General features: G+C 39.1%; 1 protein-coding gene across 2 annotated transcripts in view; it reads right to left on the reverse strand.

The window, feature by feature from the left end:
- ENPP3 (ectonucleotide pyrophosphatase/phosphodiesterase 3) overlaps window positions 1–21,309 on the reverse strand; it is a 100,758-nt gene that overhangs the window by 28,934 nt on the left and 50,515 nt on the right. For both annotated transcript variants that reach the window (XM_033235444.1, XM_033235443.1), the window contains exons 16-17: window positions 8,277–8,404; window positions 148–214 (exon numbers count right to left, since the gene is read on the reverse strand). In XM_033235444.1, the coding sequence (XP_033091335.1) occupies window positions 148–214; window positions 8,277–8,404 (195 nt within the window). The remainder of the gene's footprint in view (window positions 1–147; window positions 215–8,276; window positions 8,405–21,309) is intronic.

Genomic DNA, 21,309 nt, shown 5'->3' on the forward strand with positions numbered 1-21,309 from the left:
AAGCAGTAACTAGGCTTAACACCTGAGTAATGAAATAATCTGTATAACAAACCCCCATGACAGATGTTTACCTATGTAACAAACCTGCTCATTCTGCATATGTACCCCTGAACTTAAAATAAAAGTTAAAAAAAAGCAGTAAGTTACCTCCATGCTCCTAAACTCATTGTTATAACCATGGTTGCCTCCTCCACAATTTGTATTTGATTTACTCCTATAAAGAAAAAATATTATTACACACTGATTATTACACACACTCATTGATATGAGACCATATTGTAAGCTTTAATGAATTTTATATAGTTTCTGTAAATTTTATAAGTAAATTTTTAATTAACAGAATAATATATTTTTCTATCAACAACAGAATAAGTAAATTTTTATATCAACAATGAATAAATGTATTTATTTTCATGCTCAAATTCATAACCATAATGGAACAAACAGAAGGGTATGTGAGAAGAACGGAAAATTCCAGGATCTATAAATAGAATTCAAAAGTCTCTGACTGATAGATACTGACTAAAGGCTAGTAATAAAGGCACAGATTTTTTAAAAAGTGAATTTGTCTTCAAGCTCATGTGTGTACCTTTACACATCAATGACGACATGCTGAAGAATAGTTTGGTTAATATGTTATTTTAGCATTTCAATGCTTTAGGAATAAATCTTTGCAACTGGGGAAAAATAGCAATTTCTGTTTTCCAGTGAAGATGTCTAGGAAAATAATATGAAAGCATGAATAAAGAATAGGCAGGGCAAGTTAATTATAATCCAGTCATGCGTTGCTTAAGGGCAGGCAGGAATATGTTCTGAGAAATGCATTCTTACACAAGTTCATCATCGTGGAAACATCACAGAGTACACTTACACAAGCCTGGATGGTACAGCCTTCTACACACTGGGGCTATGTGGTCTAGCCTATTGCTCCTAGCTACAAACCTGTACAGCATGCTACTGTACTGAATACCATAGGCAGTTGTAACACAATGGCAAAGATTTGTGTATCTAAGTACATGTAAACATAGAAAAGTTATAGTAGAAGTATAGTATTATAATATTATGGGACCACCATCACATAAGCAGTTCGTTGTTGACCAAAATGTTGTTATGCAACACATAACTGTACTTGGTAAAAAGAAGCTAGTATATTCCGTAAATTCAGAGATTATTATTATATAATGTTTACCTTTGTGATTTTCTTCCATAGGCTGTTGCTTTATTATTTGAATAACCTTTCAAATTTAATTAATTTGCTTTTGCCTACATTTTAATACTGTTTTGAATTGAGCAGTATTAACAATTTTATAAGTAGCTGTTTTTCATATTTGGAAAATAGCGATAAATGATCCTAGATCGTTTAAAGCAACAGCGTTATACTAGGTCATATTTGGTCTCTGAAGGGAACAAAGGACTCCTATTTCCAAAGACTGGCCCTAAAAGGTTTCTCTCATTTGCTTCCCCACCCCCACCTCTCACCCAAACGGCAAATACACACACACACACACCACACACACACACACACACACACACACCACAGGGTTTCTGTTTTTACAAACTCGACTAACAACAGGACAGTAATTTAGTGTTTTTAAAAAATACATTAGACATAAAAACATTAAAAAAATTCATAACTGACTCTAATTCAGTTTAAATAGAAAATAAAAATAAATCACAAATAAAAAAATAAATCACAACTCTGACCAGGCCACACTCACTGAACTCTACCCAATAGAGCGAAGAAAAGAGAGACCAGGTAAGTACCTGGAATGGGGAAAGCAAGACAAGTCCTGCTTCCTAAGGAAATTAAGTTTGATACCCTAAGGATGTCACTTCATGTCCTTATCTTAGTTAATGCCAATAAAATTGTTGGCATAAAACTATGACAACAATAGGCTTTATTTATTTGTTTATTTGTTTGTTTGTTTGTTTGTTTATTTTTGAGACTAAGTCTCGCTCTGTTGCCCAGGCTGGAGTGAAGTGGCGTGATCTTGGCTCACTGCAACCTCTGCCTCCTGGGTTCAAGCAATTCTCCTGCCTCAGCCTCCTAAGTAGCTGGGACTACAGGCATGTGCCACCACACCCAACTAATATTTTTGTGTTTTTAGTAAAGACAGGGTTTTGCCATGTTGGCCAGCTGGTCTGGAACTCCTAACCTCAAGTGTTCCACCTATCTCAGCCTCCCAAAGTGCTGGGATTACAGGTGTGAGCCACCATGCCCAGCCCGAACAATAGGTTTTAAAAAGTGTTTTTATTCTCAGCTGGGAATGGTGGCTCACACCTGTAATCCCAGCACTTCAGAAATCCAAAGTGGGTGGATTGCTTGAGCCTTGGAGCTAGAGACCAGCCTGGACAACATAGCAAGACTCCATCTCTCCTTTGTTTTTGAGACGCAGTTTCACTCTTGTTGCCCAGGCTGGAGTGCAATGGCATGATCTCGGCTCACCGCAACCTCAGCCTCCTGTGTTCAAGCAATTCTCCTGCCTCAGCCTCCCGAGTAGCTGGGACTACAAGCGTGTGCCACCATGCCCTGCTAATTTTGTATTTTTAGTAGAGATGGAGTTTCTCCATGTTTGTCAGGCTGGTCTCGAACTCCCAACCTCAGGTGATCTGCCCCCTTCAGCCTCCCAAAGTGCTGGGATTACAGGCATGAGCCACCATGCCCGGCCTCTATTTTTTAAATTATTAATAAATAAATGTTTTTATTCTTACTGCATAGATATTTGGTTTTCCAATACTACTGGAATTATTTAGTAGGAGGTAATTAAGTTTTAAATTCTGTGTGGAAAGCTAGAATATTCATTAATGAAAGAAAGAAAAAGGTTTTTTGAACTAAGATTTTTGGTAAATTTTCTAATGCTCATACTGTGGTTATTTTTCTATTTTCAGAAAAATCTAGTTTTTAAAAATATTTCCATCTCCTAATCCAGCTCAATTTAAAAACCATAGTAAATATTGCAAAATTTCATTCAGAAGCAAAAGATTAAAACATTGTTTGAAAAGCTCTAATTTCTATTTATTTCCAAGTAAAAACTTTGGAAATTTGCCCTCTACCTCCTCATGTTCATGTTTAATCATTAATTTAGCTCTGGAAGTTACATATGGAACAATGATAGCTGGCACTTGGAAAAATGAGTTGATTTTATCTGTCATAAGTTAGCTCAACTTCCAAGTCCTGTATGAAATATTTTGGAACAAATTCTCCATTATCTTCCCCATGTCTAATGAACACAGTTGAAATCAAGGCTGGGGTTCTCTACCACAGCTGGGTAATGGCACAGGTGGGAGATGAGCAAGACTTCTCTCCTGATGCCAGATCAGTTGCCAAGTCCTGTCTTCCTGTGCGGCATCTCTCCTGTTTGTTCTTTTCTTTCCTCTTTAACTGCCACCATTCTTTTTTTTTTTTTTTTGAGATGGAGTCTCACTCTAGCACCCAGCCTGGAGTGCAGTGGTGTGATCTTGGCTCACTACAACATCCGCCTCCCTGGTTCAAGCTATTCTCCTGCCTCAGTCTCCTAAGAAGCTGGAATTACAGGTGCCTGCCACCACACCCAGCTAATTTCTGTATTTTTAGTAGAGATGGGGTTTCACCATGTTAGCTAGGCTGGTCTTGAACTCCTGACCTGAGGTGATCCACCCACCTCGGCCTCCCAAAGTGCTGGGATTACAGGCATGAGCCACCATGCCTGGCCTACTGCCACCATTCTAAGCTGGATCCTCTGACCTGAACAAGTTCCTGAATTGATCATCCTGCCTTCAGAACTTCTGAATCTTCCCTCTCACACACACACACATACACCCCCAACACACACCCCTAATTTTACTTAACACTGCTGGAAATAAAAACCTGTGTTCTAATGAGAACAAATGTCAGACAGAATATGATAAAAGCAAGACTATCCTAGAAACTGTGGCTTCTAAGTTAACCATAATACCTTCCCGGTGATGCACTATATACAGTTTCACCATCCCTGTGGCTTCATGGACTCCCTTGGGGCTGCCGTCGAGCCCAGGAATGGGTCACTACATACCTTTCTAACAGGCTTCCCTGTTTCACACTAGACTAGGGTTCCCCAAATCCTGGGCCATGGTCCCACACCTGTTAGGAACCAGGCCACACAGCAGAAGGTGAGTGGTGGATCAGTGAGCATTACCGCCTGAGCTCCGCCTCCTGTCAGATCAGCAGTGGCATTAGATTCTCACAGGAGCATGAATCCTATTGTGAACTGCCCATGCAACGAATTTAAGTTTTATGCTCCTTATGAAAATCTAATGCCTGATGATCTATCACTGTCTCCTACTGCCCCTAGATAGGACCATCTAGTTGCAGGAAAACAAGCTCAGGGCTCCCCGATTCTACAATATAATGAGTTGTAAAATTATTTCATTATATATTACAGTGTAATAATAACTGAAATAAAGTGCACAATAAATGTCATGCGTTTGAATCATTCTGAAACCACCCCCCACTTCCCGCCCTGACCCTGGAAAAACTGTCTTCCATGAAACTGGTCCCTGGTGCATAAAGGGTTGGGGACCACTGTGCTAGACCATCCTCGTCCATGTAGCATCTCAAAGGAACTCTCCAAATGCAAATATCCCTGTATTCACCTCAAGCCACCTGTATCTACCAATGGCCTACTTTCTTCAAGATCAAAGTCACACTCCTTTGTTATTTCAGATAAGGTCCTTTGTACACATGACAGCTTCACGCAGTCAGTGCTCCAGCAATGCAGAACTTCTTGCAACTGCTGGAATCTAGTTCTTCCATCTGGAAACCTGCCTCCTTCTCTTTACCCTTCCTTGCCCTAGAGCTACTGCTGGCTTTAAAAAGGTACTCAGGCCGGGTGCGGTGGCTCACACCTGTAATCCCAGCACTTTGGGAAGCCAAGGAGGGCAGATGACGAGGTCAGGAGATCGAGACCATCCTGACTAGCATGGTGAATCCTTGTCACTACCAAAAATACAAAAAATTAGCCGGGCATGGTGGAGGGTGCCTGTAGTCCCAGGAGGTAGTACCTGTAGTACTCAGGAGGCTGAGGCAGGAGAATGGCGTGAACCGGGGAGGCAGAGCTTGCAGTGAGCCGAGATCGCACCACTGCACTCCAGCCTGGGTGATAGAGTGAGACTCCATCTCAAAAAAAAAAAAAAAAAAAAAAAGGTGCTCTGGGCAGATCATTGAGAGAAAAAAAGGTGCCTTTGGAAGGATGCAGCCTGGCAGTGTTCAAGGCTTGGCAAGCAGACAGCACTTCTGGCAAAAACAACAATAACAACAACAACAACAACAAAAACGAATCCCCTTCCTCCTGCCAATGCAGCCCCCGTTAAGGGTTGGTGAGCTGAGCAAAGATTCCATTTCCACTCCCGCTCACCTTGTTGGCAGGATGCTACTGTACAACCCACAGACTGTACATGGCAGACCTGCTGTATGGCAACGTGTATCCTGTCCCATCATGAGTCTTTCAAAACCCAATCAGCAACCACCCTTATCAGGAAGCATTCTCTGATGCTCCTTGACATTCACAGCTGGGTCTGTAATTTTTGCTTCCTTGAGCCTTGTACTTGTGCAATAGTTATCCCACCTGATTATAGTTGTTATCTTCCTACCTGGGCAAAGATCCTTTGGTTGGGTGTTTTGTTGGTTATCTCTAGTTCTTAAAAAGGTGCCTGAAATTTATTTGTCAGTTGCTGTTCCAAAATAAGAAGCTAATATTCACGTTATTTTAAAAAAGCACTTTACTAATACTTCTACTATATCAAAACATCAGGTTTCCTGAAATTAGTAAAATCTAACACATTTTAGGCAAAATAAAGATGATGATGATGATGATGAAAATAGATTATACAAACTGTTGAAATTTGCTATAATTGTGCAAAGGGGATCTAACCTAGTTATCAAATAATACACATTATACTAAAGATGATGTACTTTCACTAGAAAATAAGTAGCCAGAGGCTTGTGTTTTAAGAGTTGGAGAGAGTGAACTCAGGATTTAATGAGATTAGATTCTTTTTTTTTTTTTTGAGACAAAGTCTTGCTCTGTTGCCCAGGCTGGAGTGCAGTGGTGCGATCTCAGCTCACTGCAGCCTCCGCCTCCCGGGTATTATCTTGCCTCAGCCTCCTGAGTAGCTGGGTTTACAGGCACACACCACTAGGCCTGGTTAATTTTTGTATTTTTTTAGTAGAGATGGGGTTTCACCATGTTGGCCAGGCTGGTCTCGAACTCCGGACTTGTGATCTGCTCATCTCAGCCTCCCAAAGTGCTGGGATTGCAGGCATGAGCCACCATGCCTGGCCCAGATTAGATTCTTCACTTGCTCTCTTGTTAAGGCTGTATTCAAAATTTCCTTTGACATAAGTTAGTTTACTTCGTATGTTAATGGCAAGAAACTAATAAAACTAGGCTAATCTTGTGTTACAGATGAGAAAAATTAGACTCTAAGATATTAATTTTTCCTAGTTCCCACAACCTAGCTAGGTGGGGAGCCTGACTGTGAACTCTTGGGTTGCGGTTCTTTTAACATTTCAGTGCTGGTTTTTAAAAGAATAAACAGCTCACCATTTGAGATTGGGTATTAATGCATGATACCCAGAGGTATTTGGGTGGGTGAGCTCTCACTTTATAGTCCTTTCTCCTTCTGTACCAGTGACCTAACTTCTTTGGTGTTAGACTCTCAACAGTAAATATTTGCAGAATGCACCCCAACTTGGACATATATTTATTTATATATTACATACCTCAGTTACTAAAAATTGTATATAATATTAGTAGAGCTTAATTTTGTTCACATATTTAAGGAAAATACTTTCTAGAGAATGTCCTGAGCCACAGTACACAAAGGGCTAATAAACTTCCATCCCAAAGAGAGGGGTCCGCACCATCTAGTGAACCAGTGTGAAACTGCACTCTCAGGCCAAACGGGTTTCCAGGTTATTTTGTAGAATAGGCTTAGCCAAATCCCCAGTTCCTGATCCTGAATGTTGGAGCCTAATTCCCTTGTCCCTTGTCTTCTTTCATCTCCTTTTCCTTTGCTTTCCTTTCCTTTCTTTCCTTTTTTTTTTTTTTTTTGATGGAATCAAATACGAATTCGATCTGTTGCCCAGGCTGGAGTGCAGTGGTGCGATCTTGGCTCACTGCAACCCCTGCCTCCTGGGTTCAAGCAATTCTCCTGCCTCAGCCTCTCAAGTAGCTTGGATTATGGTGCCACCATGCGTGGCTAATTTTGGTATTTTTATACATTTTTTGTATTTTTCATCATGTTGGCCAGGTTGGTCTCGAACTCCAGGCCTAAAGTGACCTGTGCACATTGGCCTCCCAAAGTGTCATCTCCTTTTTCTTTATCAAGCATCTCTCTTAGCCACTGTATTGCCATTGCCATTCTATCCCCCTGGCATTACATTCATGCGTATTAAATAGGCTAGAAAAATGCTGTAAAGTCCAGATACTTTTTATATCTACTTACGCATGAGGAAAAAAGTGCTGGTATGAAATTCAAAAATAGGAATTGTCAGTTTAGCTATGACAAAGTGTGTATTTATTTGTTTGCTGGCTTATTTTTCAGTTTTCTCCACTACAGTACATGAGAGCAGGAGACAGATCTGTATCTCAAATGCCTAGAGCAGGCCTGGCGCATACATGACAAGCATACAATAAAACGTTGAATCAATGGATTAATTGGTTATTTAAGATGGAGTAAGTCATAATGTCTAATAACAATCACTTGAAATGCAGAACTGCTAAATAGCATGCACAAAGTCAAAAATGGTTTTTGTTTTCTCTAAGCACATTTAAATTTTGCAAATGTTTCAATAATCAACATAAATTGCAATTATAAATAGTAATAAGAAATAAATGTTACAACTAATTCATTAGCTTGGTCTTACAGCCCTATATGTGCTCTTTTATAAAAACCACAAAGATGACAAAGGTCTTAAAGAGTTGTGTAATCACTCACTCTCTATCAGGCTGAAAGACAGCTGATATTATCTGTCTGCTGCATAGTGGGGGTAAGAAGGTGCTGGCACTTACAGTCCCTGGGCACAGTCTTAGCCTTACCCCTCATTCTCATCTATATTGTGAAGATAAGGATGCTAAAATCAGCAATCTAATAACAATCACTTCAAATGCAGAGCTGCTAAATAGCATGCAAAAAGTCAAGAAAATATCAATGCTCAGGAAAACTCAGTGATGATAATAGCAGGGTAAGGTTAAGTAGACTTACAATGACAGATGGTTGTTAAAGGCATTATGAGATAAGTAAACAGATACACGAACCTAACAGCCAGCCATTGTCGATCCACAAAGAGATGAACTTTGTCGATTCTGACATTATTGGCATAGTGTAGTCGCTTTGGCAAATCAGGAGTCAAATAGGGTTTGAAGTGCTGATCGGGTTTTCGGCACTGAAAAGCAAGTAAGTATTACTTTATGATATATAAGATATGCAAATTAATTTTAAAAGTTCATCTTCTACATCAATTTATGAAGCACCTTTTAAAAGTAAGGGGATTTCAGCTTGGCTAATACAATAGGAATAGTAAACCTATTATCAATGTAGTCAGATTCCCTGGTTATTAGTTTTATCGTTGCAATGATAATCAGGTTGCAATTAAAAATCTGATTTAACACAGGGGGCAGAGGTTGCAGTGAGCCAAGATCACGCCATTGCATTCCAGCCTGGGCCATAGAGTGAGACTCTCTCAAAAAAATAAAAATTCTGATTTAAATTATGAGTTACTGTTTCCAGTTTTTATTCCTGGTGGGGGTGTGTGTGTGTATAACCATATATTATATATGATATATAACCGTATATATTATATATAACTATATATCATATATAATGTATTATATATAACTATATAGCATATATATCACATATCATATATACATATCACCATATATAATATATAATATATGACTATATATTATAAAATATATTATATATGATATATGGTTATATATTATATATTTCATGTATAATGTATAATAGATAACTATATATCATATATAATGTATTGTAACTATATCATATATCACATATCATATATACATATAATCATATATAATATATAATATATGACTATATATTATAAAATATATGCACCGGGCGCAGTGGCTCAAGCCTGTAATCCCAGCACTTTGGGAGGCCGAGACGGGCGGATCACGAGGTCAGGAGATCGAGACCATCCTGGCTAACACGGTGAAACCCCGTCTCTACTAAAATATACAAAAAACTAGCCGGGCGAGGTGGCGAGCACCTGTAGTCCCAGCTACTCAGGAGGCTGAGGCAGGAGAATGGCGTGAACCTGGGAGGCAGAGCTTGCAGTGAGCTGAGATCCGGCCACTGCACTCCAGCCTGGGCAACAGAGCGAGACTCCATCTCAAAAAAAATAAATAAATAAAATAAAATAAAATATATGATATATGGTTATATATTATATATTATATAATGTTATGTGTTATATATTTATATTATATATGATATATAACTATAATATATTATATAATATATAATATAAACTATATTATATAATACATGATATATAACCATATATAATATATAACCATATATCATATATCACATATAACATATATAATATATATTAAACCACTATAAATTACCCTCTTTTTTAACAGAAATGGACAGACATCTAGATTTAGAGAGACAATGACAACTTTTGAGCCTAAATTACATATAAAAATATATACCATATTAGTAGATATGAGTAAAAAAATTTTTAAGTAGTTTTAAATTACTTTAAAATGAAATTTTTCCTATTTCCTCATCTCATTTATTTTAAATCACAATATATCATATATATCAGCAAGTGTGTCACTTTTATTTTTAATTTAAAAAATTGAAAAGTAGTTAACTGCACAAAAAAGTACTTTCTAACAGACTCAATTTGTCTTTTAAATAACCTACATTTGCTTAGTTTTCCAATCAAGTCAATGGCTTTTGAAACCTATTATAGTCTCTCTATTTGTAAAAAAAATTGTGGGTTCCTTACAAATTGGAGTAAAATTTTTGTTTCTTTAATAATTATGACTGTATGGCATATTTTAAAATTGTAGAAATGCAGATCACATTGGTATCTATTTATGTAAAAGAAAAACGAGGTAATGAGAAATAGAACTACAAAGGAACTTTCTCTCCCTCATGACCATTTTGAGAAACAAGAAGAAAAACCATAAACAAAGAAAATGAAATTTTTCCTATTTCCTCATTTTCTTATTTATTTTAAGCCACAATATATCATATACATTAACAAGTGTGTCACTACTATCTCAGGGACAATTTAGATAAGAAAAATAAGAGAAACTATGAAGCACACAATTTACACAAGCAAAATTTAAACAAAATACAGACAGTGGAAGAGCAAAGAGAGTTTATAGAATGAAAGAGGAAAAACAAAAGTATATATTGCAAACATATTTTTGCCAGTTTTTCTTGCCTATTTTGGTATATTTTCCAGGCTTCTTATGCTTCTACTGTTTTAGTTATCATTACTTCTTTCTTAAGCCAATATTTTTGTAACTTGCAGGCAGGCACAAGCTGGCAGCTGCTGAGTATGCAGCTTCCCCCAAGATGCAAGGGACTAACTATAAATTGTCCCTGTGTGTAATCCGTCACACGTTCCTGGCATTTGTATAGCCAGAGTAAATCCAGAGAAAACTGAAGGCACACTGCCTACCGGCGAAGAAGTACCAGTGATTCTTTGCATTTGAGAATTTGGAATGAAGTCTCCAGAGTTGAGATACAATTTTTGACTTTTTTCTTCTTTCTCTCTCTCTCTCTTTCTTTTTTGACTGAGTCTTGCGCTATCACCCAGGCTGGAGTGCAGTGGTGTGATCTTGGCTCACTGCAACCTCCGCCTCCTGGGTTCAAGCAATTCTCCTGCCTCAGCCTTCAGAGTAGCTGGGATTACAGGCATCCACCACCATGCCCGGCTAATTTTTGTATTTTTAGTAGAGAAGACATTTCACCATGTTGGCCAGGCTAGTCTTGAACTCCTGACCTCAAGTGATCCACCCACCTCGGTCTCCCAAAGTGCTGGGATTACAGGAATGAGCCACCATGCCCGGCCCAGTTTTTGACATTTTATCTCAGAATAAATGGTAGTGATGTCTCTCATGTAGTCAGAGTGCTGTAGAACTTAAAAAGTTGCCACTTCATGCTTGGTTATGTCTGTCCAAAATAAACTCAATATAGGTCCACAGAACAGCACTGCTGGGAATACTGTACTACCGCATGAAATACTTTCCTGGGAAGGATGGACTATGTGAAATGGTAGTTCATTTCTTTGGGGCTCTGTAACTCCAGGCCCAGTTCATATCTGTGATGCCATGCAATGGATTTCCAAAGCCTGCGATACTTAATGCCCTTGCACGACTGGGATTATTAGAGATTTACCCTTCCTCACCAACAGAGCTTCAGTTAAGGGGGTCATGAGGTGATGAAACAGAAATAAAACCATATGTGGATTTAGAGAGTGCACATGTTAAAACTTCTGAACTACGCATCCACTCAGCATGAACACATTGCATGTATACACTTCACCAGAAGAGGGGGCAAGAATGCCTACAGTTTTTACTCAAGCTCAGCATACTGGAAGGTGTTGAGAGAAAAACAGAGTGATCATCACTGTAAAGAATTTCTGCTCTAAAGGCCATTCTACTTGAAACTTGCAGTGGGTCCCAGATTATATTAACCACTCTTTGCTCACTGTTTATTTTCAGTCCTTCGCACTCCATCCTCAAGAGATTTTACTCTACAGGCATACCTTGGAGATATTTTGAACTCAGTTCCAGATCACCACAATAAAGCAAGTTGTATGAATTGGTTTTCCGGTGCACATAAAAGTCATGTTTACACTATACTGTAATCTTTTCAGTGTGCAACAGCACTATGTCTAAAAAGTACATACCTGAATTTTAAATTTCTTAATTGCTAAAAATGCCAATGATCTTCTGAGCCTTCAGTGAGTTGTCATCTGTTTGCTGGTAGAGGGCCTTGCTTCAATGTTGATGGCTGCTGACTGATAAAAATGGTGGTTGCTGAAGGCTGGGGTGGCTGTGGTAATTTCTTAAAATGACACAAAAATGAAGTTGGCTGCATCAGTGGACTCTGCCTTTCACAAAGTATTTCTCTGTAACATCCGAAACTGTTTCATAGCATTTTAACCACAGTAGAGCTTCTTTCAAAATTAGAGTAAATATTCTCAAGTCCTCTCAAAGCTGCTGCTTTATCCACTAAGTTTATGGAATATTTTAAATCCTTTGTTGTCTTTTCAACAATGTTTATGGCATCTTCACAGGGTTAGATTCCATCTCAAGAAACCACTTTCCTTACTCACCCATAAGAAGCAGCTCTTCATCCGTTCAAGTTTTCTCATGAGATTATAGCAATTCAGTCACAGCTACAGCTACAGGCTCCACTTCTAATTCTAGTTCTCTTGTTTTTTTTTTTTGTTTGTTTGTTTGTTTGTTTTTTTGAGACGGAGTCTGGCTCTGTAGCCCAGGCTGGAGTGCAGTGGCACTATCTCGGCTCACTGCAAGCTCCGCCTCCAGGGTTCATGCCATTCTCCTGCCTCAGCCTCCCGAGAAGCTGGGACTACAGACGCCCACCACTGCGCCTGGCCAATTTTTTGTATCTTTAGTAGAGATGGGGTTTCACCATGTTAGCCAGGATGGTCTCAATCTTCTGTCCTTGTGATCTGCCCGCCTTGGCCTCCCAAAGTGCAGGGATTACAGGTGTGAGCCACCACACCTGGCTTCTCTTGCTATTTTTACTACGACTGTAGTTACTTCCTCTGCTGAAGTCATGAACCCCTCAAAGTTATCCAGGAGTGTTGAAATCAACTTCTTCCAAACTCCTGTGAATGCCAGTATTTTGACCTCCCACAAATCACAAATGTTTTTAATGGTATCTAGAATGGTGAATCATTTCCAGAAGGTTTTCACTTTATAATACTTTGCTCAGATCAATCAGAGGTATTATTTATGACAATAGTCTTATGAAATGTATTTCTTAAAGAATAAGACTTGAAAGTTAACATTGCTCCTCGATCCATGGCCTGCAGAATAAATTTTGTGTTAGTAGACATGAAAATATCCATCTCCTTGTACATCTCTATCAGAGCTCTTGGGTGACCAGGTACATTCTCAGTAAGCAGCAATCTTTAGAAAGGAATCTTTTTTTCTGAACAGAAAGTCTCAACAGTGAGTTTAAAATATTCAGGAAACGGATGCTATAAACAGGTGAGCTGTCATGCAGGCTTTGTTCTTCCATTTACAGAGCACAGGTAGATTGAGCATAATTCATAAGGGTCCTAGGATTTTCAGAATGAGCATTGGCTCAACTTCAAGTCACCAGCTGCATTAGCCCCTAATAAAAGAGTCAGCCTGTGCTTTTAAGTTTTGAAGTCAAGCAATGACTTCTCTTCTCTAGCTATGAAAGTCCTAGATGGCATCTTCTTCCAATGGAAGGCTGTTTCCTCTACATTGAAAAAGCAGCAGAAACCTCTGCAGATACAAACGACCCTGTCTGACAGCTTTGAAGAGAGCAGTGGATCTCCCAACACGGAGGTTGAGATCTGAGAATGGACAGACTGCCTGCTCAAGTGGATCCCTGACCCCTGAGTAGCCTAACTGGGAGACATCCACCACTAGGTGCAGACCGACACCCCACACCTCACATGGCAGGACACCCCACTGAGACAAAGCTTCCAAAGCAAGAATCAGACAGGTACACTTGCTGTTCAGCAATATTCTATCTTCTGCAGCCTCTGCTGCTGATACCCAGGCAAACAGGGTCTGGAGTGGACCTCAAGCAATCTCCAACAGACATACAGCTGAGGGTCCTGACTGTTAGAAGGAAAACTAACAAACAGGAAGGACACCCACACCAAAACCCCATCAGTACATCACTATCATCAAAGACCAAAGGCAGATAAAACCACAAAGATGGGGAAAAAGCAGGGCAGAAAAGCTGGAAATTCAAAAAAGAAGAGCGCATCTCCCCCTCCAAAGGAACGCAGCTCATCACCAGCAACGGATCAAAGCTGGGTGGAGAATGACTTTGACGAGTTGAGAGAAGGCTTCAGTCCATCAAACTTCTCAGAGCTAAAGGAGGAATTATGAACCCAGTTCAAAGAAACTAAAAATCTTGAAAAAAGAATGGCAGAATGGATAACTAGAATAATCAATGCAGAGAAGGCCATAAATGAACTGACAGAGATAAAAACCATGACACGAGAAATACGTGACAAATGCACAAGCTTCAGTAACCCACTCGATCAACTGGAAGAAAGAGTATCAGCGATTGAGGATCAAATGAATGAAATGAAGCGAGAAGAGAAGTCTAAAGAAAAAAAGAGGAAAAAGAAATGAACAAAGCCTGCAAGAAGTATGGGTTTATGTGAAAAGACTAAATCTATGTCTGATTGGGGTACCTGAAAGTGAGCAGGAAAGGGAACCAAGTTGGAAAACACTCTGCAGGATATCATCCAGGAGAACTTCCCCAACCTAGTAAGGCAGGCCAACTTTCAAATTCAGGAAATACAGAGAACGCCACAAAGATACTCCTTGAGAAGAGCAACTCCAAGACACATAATTGTCAGGTTCACCAAAGTTGAAATGAAGGAAAAACTGTTAAGGGCAGCCAGAGAGAAAGGTCGGATTACCCACAAAGGGAAGCCCATCAGACTAACAGCAGATCTCCCGGCAGAAACTTTATAAGCCAGAAGAGAGTGGGGGCCAATATTCAACATTCTTAAAGAAAAGAATTTTAAACCCAGAATTTCATATCCAGCCAAACTAAGTTTCATAAGTGAAGGAGAAATAAAATCCTTTACAGACAAGCAAATGCTTAGAGATTTTGTCACTACCAGGCCTGCCCTACAGGAGACCCTGAAGGAAGCACTGAACATGGAAAGGAACAACCAGTACCAGCCATTGCAAAAACATACCAAAATGTACAGACCACCGATGTTAGGAAGAAACTGCATCAACTAAGGAGCAAAATAACCAGCTAATATCATAATGACAGGATCAAGTTCACACATAATAATATTAACCTTAAATGTAAATGGACTAAATGGTCCAATTAAAAGACACAGACTGGCAAATTGGATAAAGAGTCAAGACCCATCAGTTTGCTGTATTTAGGAGACCCATCTCACATGCAGAGATACATACAGGCTCAAAATAAAGGGATGGAGAAGATCTACCAAGCAAATGGAGAACAAAAAAAGCAGGGGTTGCAATCCTAGTCTCTGATAAAACAGACTTTAAATCATCAAAGATCAAAAGAGACAAAGAAGGCCATTACATAATGGTAAAGGGATCAATTCAACAGGAAGAGCTAACTATCCTAAATATATATGCACCCAATACAGGAGCACCCAGATTCATAAAGCAAGTCCTTAGAGACTTACAAGAGACTTAGACTCCCATACAATAATAATGGGAGACTTCAACACCCCACTGTCAACATTAGACAGATCAATGAGACAGAAAGTCAACAAGGATATCCAGGAATTGAACTCAACTCTGCACCAAGCAGACCTAATAGACATCTACAGAACTCTCCACCCCAAATCAACAGAATATACATTCTTCTCAGCACCACATCACACTTATTCCAAAATTGACCACATAATTGGAAGTAAAGCACTCCTCAGCAAATGTACAAGAACAGAAATTATAACAAACTGCCTCTCAGACCACAGTGCAATCAAACTAGAACTCAGGACTAAGAAACTCAATCAAAACCGCTCAACTACATGGAAACTGAGCAACCTGCTCCTGAATGACTACTGGGTACATAATGAAATGAAGGCAGAAATAAAGATGTTCTTTGAAACCAATGAGAACAAAGATACAACATACCAGAATCTCTGGGACACATTTAAAGCAGTGTGTAGAGGGAAATTTATAGCACTAAATGCCCACAAGAGAAAGTTGGAAAGATCTAAAATTGACACTCTAACGTCACAATCAAAAGAACTAGAGAAGCAAGAGCAAACACATTCAAAAGCTAGCAGAAGGCAAGAAATAACTAAGATCAGAGCAGAACTGAAGGAGATAGAGACATAAAAAACCCTCCAAAAAATCAATGAATCCAGGAGTTGGTTTTTTGAAAAGATCAACAAAATTGACAGACCGCTAGCAAGACTAATAAAGAAGAAAAGAGAGAAGAATCAAATAGATGCAATAAAAAATGATAAAGGGGATATTACCACCGACCCCACAGAAATACAAACTACCATCAGAGAATACTATAAACACCTCTATGCAAATAAACTAGAAAATCTAGAAGAAATGGATAATTTCCTGGACACTTACACTCTCCCAACTTCTCCAAAACCAGGAAGAAGTTGAATCCCTGAATGGACCAATAGCAGGCTCTGAAATTGAGGCAATAATTAATAGCCTACTGACCAAAAAATGTTCAGGACCAGATGGATTCACAGCTGAATTCTACCAGAGGTACAAGGAGGAGCTGGTACCATTCCTTCTGAAACTATTCCAATCAATAGAAAAAGAGGGAATTCTCCCTAACTCATTTTATGAGGCCAATATCATCCTGATACCAAAGCCTGGCAGAGACACACACACAAAAAAGAGAATTTTAGACCAATATCCCTGATGAACATCGATGCAAAAATTCTCAATAAAATACTGGCAAACTGGATTCAGCAGCACATCAAAAAGCTTATCCACCATGATCAAGTGGGCTTCAACCCTGGGATGCAAGACTGGTTTAACATACGCAAATCAGTAAACGTAATTCAGCACATAAACAGAACCAACGACAAAAACCACATGATTATCTCAATAGATGCAGAAAAGGCCTTTGACAAAATTCAGCAGCCCTTCATGCTAAAAACTCTCAATAAACTAGGTATTGATGGAACATATCTCAGAATAATGAGAGCTATTTATGACAAACCCACAGCCAATATCATACTGAATGAGCAAAAACTGGAAGCATTCCCTTTGAAAACTGGCACAAGACAGGGATGCCCTCTCTCACCACTCCTATTCAACACAGTGTTGGAAGTTCTGGCTAGGGCAATCAGGCAAGAGAAAGAAATCAAGGGCATTCAATTAGGAAAAGAAGAAGTCAAATTGTCCCTGTTTGCAGATGACATGACTATATATTTAGAAAACTCCATCATCTCAGCCCAAAATCTCCTTAAGCTGATAAGCAACTTCAGCAAAGTCTCAGGATAGAAAATTAATGTACAAAAATAACAAGAATTCTTATACACAAGTAACAGACAAACAGAGAGCCAAATCATGAATGAACTTCCATTCACAATTGCTTCAAAGAGAATAAAATATCTAGGAATCCAACTTACAAGGGATGTAAAGGACCTCTTCAAGGAGAACTACAAACCACTGCTCAGTGAAATAAAAGAGGACACAAACAAATGGAAGAACATACCGTGCTGATGGATAGGAAGAATCAATATTGTGAAAATGCCCATACTGCTCAAGGTAATTTATAGATTCAATGACATCCCCATCAAGCTACCAATGAGTTTCTTCACAGAATTGGAGAAAACTGCTTTAAAGTTCATATGGAACCAAAAAAGAGCCCGCATTGCCAAGACAATTCTAAGTCAAAAGAACAAAGCTGGAGGCATCACACTACCTGACTTCAAACTATACTACAAGGCTACAGTAACCAAAACAGCATGGTACTGGTACCAAAACAGAGATATAGACCAATGGAACAGAACAGAGTCCTCAGAAATAATACCACACATCTATAGCCATCTGATCTTTGACAAACCTAAGAAAAACAAGAAATGGGGAAAGGATTCCCTATTTAATAAATGGTGCTGGGAAAATTGGCTAGCCATAAGTAGAAAGCTGAAACTGGATCCCTTCCTTACTCCTTATATGAAAATTAATTCAAGATGGATTAGGGACTTAAATATTAGACCCAATACCATAAAAACCCTAGAAGAAAACCTAGATAATATCATTCAGGACATAGGCATGGACAAGGACTTCATGTCTAAAACACCAAAAGCAACAGCAACAAAAGCCAACATTGACAAATGGGATCTAATTAAACTAAAGAGCTTCTGCACAGCAAAAGAAACTACCATCAGAGTGAACAGGCAACCTATAGAATGGGAGGAAATTTTTGCAATCTACTCATCTGACAAAGGGCTAATATCCAGAACCTACAAAGAATTCAAACAAATTTACAAGAAAAAAACAACCCCATCAAAAAGCAGGCAAAGGATATGAACAGACATTTCTCAAAAGAAGACATGCATATAGCCAACAGACACATGAAAAAATGCTCATCATCACTGGCCATCAGAGAAATGCAGATCAAAACCACAATGAGATACCATCTCACACCAGTTAGAATGGCAATCATTCAAAAGTCAGGAAACAACAGGTGCTGGAGAGGATGTGGAGAAATAGGAACACTTTTACACTGTTGGTGGGATTGTAAACTAGTTCAACCATTATGGAGAACAGTATGGCAATTCCTCAAGGATCTAGAACTAGATGTACCATATGACCCAGCCATCCCATTACTGGGTATATACCCAAAGGATTATAAATCATGTTGCTATAAAGACACATGCACACGTATGTTCACTGTGGCACTATTCACAATAGCAAAGACTTGGAATCAACCCAAATGTCCATCTGTGACAGACTGGTTTAAGAAAATGTGCCACATATACACCATGGAATACTATGCAGCCATAGAAAAGGATGAGTTTGTGTCCTTTGTAGGGACATGGATGCAGCTGGAAGCCATCATTCTCAGCAAACTATCACAAGAACAGAAAACCAAACACCGCATGTTCTCACTCATAGGTGGGAACTGAACAATGAGATCACTTGGACTCGGGAAGGGGAACATCACACACTAGGGCCTATTATGGGGAGGGGGAGGGGGGAGGGGGGAGGGATTGCGCTGGGAGTTATACCTGATGTAAATGACAAGTTGATGGGTGCTGACGAGTTGATGGGTGCAGCACACCAACATGGCACAAGTATACATATGTAACAAATCTGCACGTTGTGCACATGTACCCTAGAACTTAAAGTATAATAATAAAAAAAAGAAAAAAAAGAAAATATGTTGCTTAGTGTGGCCATTTTCATCAATGGTCTTAGCTAGATCTTCTGGATAACTTGCTGCAGCTTCTATGTCATCACAAATACTTGCTGCTTCACCTTGCACTTTTCTGTTATGGAAAGGCTTCTTTTTTTTTTTTTTTTTTTTTTTCCTTTTAGATAGAGTCTCACTCTGTTGACCAGGTTAGAGTGCAGTGGCGTGATCTCAGCTCCTTGCAACCTCCGCCTTCCAGGTTCAAGCAATTCTCCTGCCTCAGCCTCCCAAGTAGTTGGGATAACAGGTGCCCACCACCATGCCTGGCTAATTTTTTGTGTGTATTTTTAGTAGAGATGGGGTTTCACCATGTTGGCTAGGCTGGTTCCAAACTCCTGACCTCAAGTGGTCCACCCTCCTCAGCCTCCCAAAGTACTAGGATTACAGGCATGAGTCACCTCACCTGGCCAGAAGGCTTCTTCCTTTAAACCTCACTAACAAACCTCTGCTAGCTTTAAACTTTTCTTCTGCAACTTCCTCACCCATCTCAGCTTTCATAAAGTTGAAGAGAGTTAGCGTTCTGCTCTGAATTAGGTTTTGACTTAAAAGACTGTTGTGGCTGGTTGATTTTCTATCCAGCCACCAAAACTTTCTCCATGTCAGCAATGAGGCTGTTTCGCTTTATTATTGTTTATGTATTCACTAGAATAGCACTTGTCATTTCCTTCAAGAACTTTTCCTTTGTTTTGACAATTTGGCTAATTGTCTGGTGCAACAGGCTTAGCTTTTGGCCTATCTTAACTTTCAACAGGCCTTCCTCATTAAGCTTAATCATTTCTAGCTTTTGATTTAAAATGAGAAATGTGTAACTATGCCTTTTACTTTAACATTTAGAAGCCATTGTAGCGTTACTAATTGGCCTAATTTCAATATCGTTATGCCTCAGAGAATAGAGAGTCCATAGGAGAGGAGGGGGACGGGAAGGGAAAGAGCCACTTTGTGGAGCAATCAGCACACATGTAACATTTGTCTGTTAAGTTTGTCATCTTCTGTGGGTAGGATTCAGGGTGTCCCAAAACAATTACAATAGTAACATCAAAGATAACTGATCACAGATCACCAGAGCATATATAATAATAATGAAAAATTTGAAGTACTGTGAGAATTAACAAAAGGTGAGACAGAGACATGAAGTGGGCACATGCTGTTGAAAAAATGGCACTGGATAGACGTGCTCCATGCAGAGTTGCCACGAAACCTTCAATTGATAAAAAATGCAACATCTGCAAAGCACAATGTAGTGAAGCACAATAAACCAAGGTAAGCCTGTAGCTGCATACCCCCTGTACTCAAATAGTTATAGTCGCATTGCAAACAATAGTAAACTCATGAATTTCATGTAGCAGATGTATATTTGTGAATATATTTTAAATATATAACTATAAAAACTATTCCATCATGATTTTGGTTGGCATTTTTCCGAAAATTAATGAAGCTGAGTATTTTTTCACATGTTTGCTGGCTACTTGCATGTCTTCTTTTGAGAAGTGTCTCTTCATTTCTTTTGCCCGCTTTTTAATGGGGTTATTTGTTTTTTGCTTGCTGATTTGTTTAAATTCCCTATGGATTCTGGATATTAGGCCCTTCTTGGATGTGTAGTTTGTGAATATCTTCTCCCATTCTGTAGGCTGTTTGCTCTATTGATAGTTTCTTTGGCTATGCAGAGGCTCTTAGTTTAATTAGGTCTCACCTGTCTATTTTTTGTTTTGTTGTAATTGCTTTTGGAGACTTAGCCAAAAATTATTTGCCAAGACCCAGGTCAAGAAGGGTATTTCCTAGGTTGCCTTCCAGGATTTTTATAGTTTGAGGTCTTACATTTAAATGTTTAATCCATTTTGAGTTAATTTTTATATTTGGCAAAAGGTAGGGGTCTGGTTTCAACATCCACATGGCTGGCTAGTTATCCCAGCACCGTTTATTGAGTCCTTTCCCAATTGCTTGTTTTTGTCAGCAAATCACAACCACAATGAGATACCATCTCACACTAGTCAGAATGGCCACCTCTCAAAAGTCAAAAAACAATAGATGCTATGGTGAGGCTTCAGAGAAAAGGAACACTTATATACTGTTGGTGGAAGAGTAAATTAGTCCAGCCACTGTGGAAAGCAGTCTAGAGATTTCTCAAAGAACTTAAAACAGAGATACGATTCT

Source organism: Trachypithecus francoisi, unplaced genomic scaffold (genome assembly GCF_009764315.1).
Source record: "Trachypithecus francoisi isolate TF-2019V2 unplaced genomic scaffold, Tfra_2.0 Lachesis_group15, whole genome shotgun sequence".
NCBI classification, from domain to species: Eukaryota; Metazoa; Chordata; class Mammalia; order Primates; family Cercopithecidae; genus Trachypithecus; species Trachypithecus francoisi.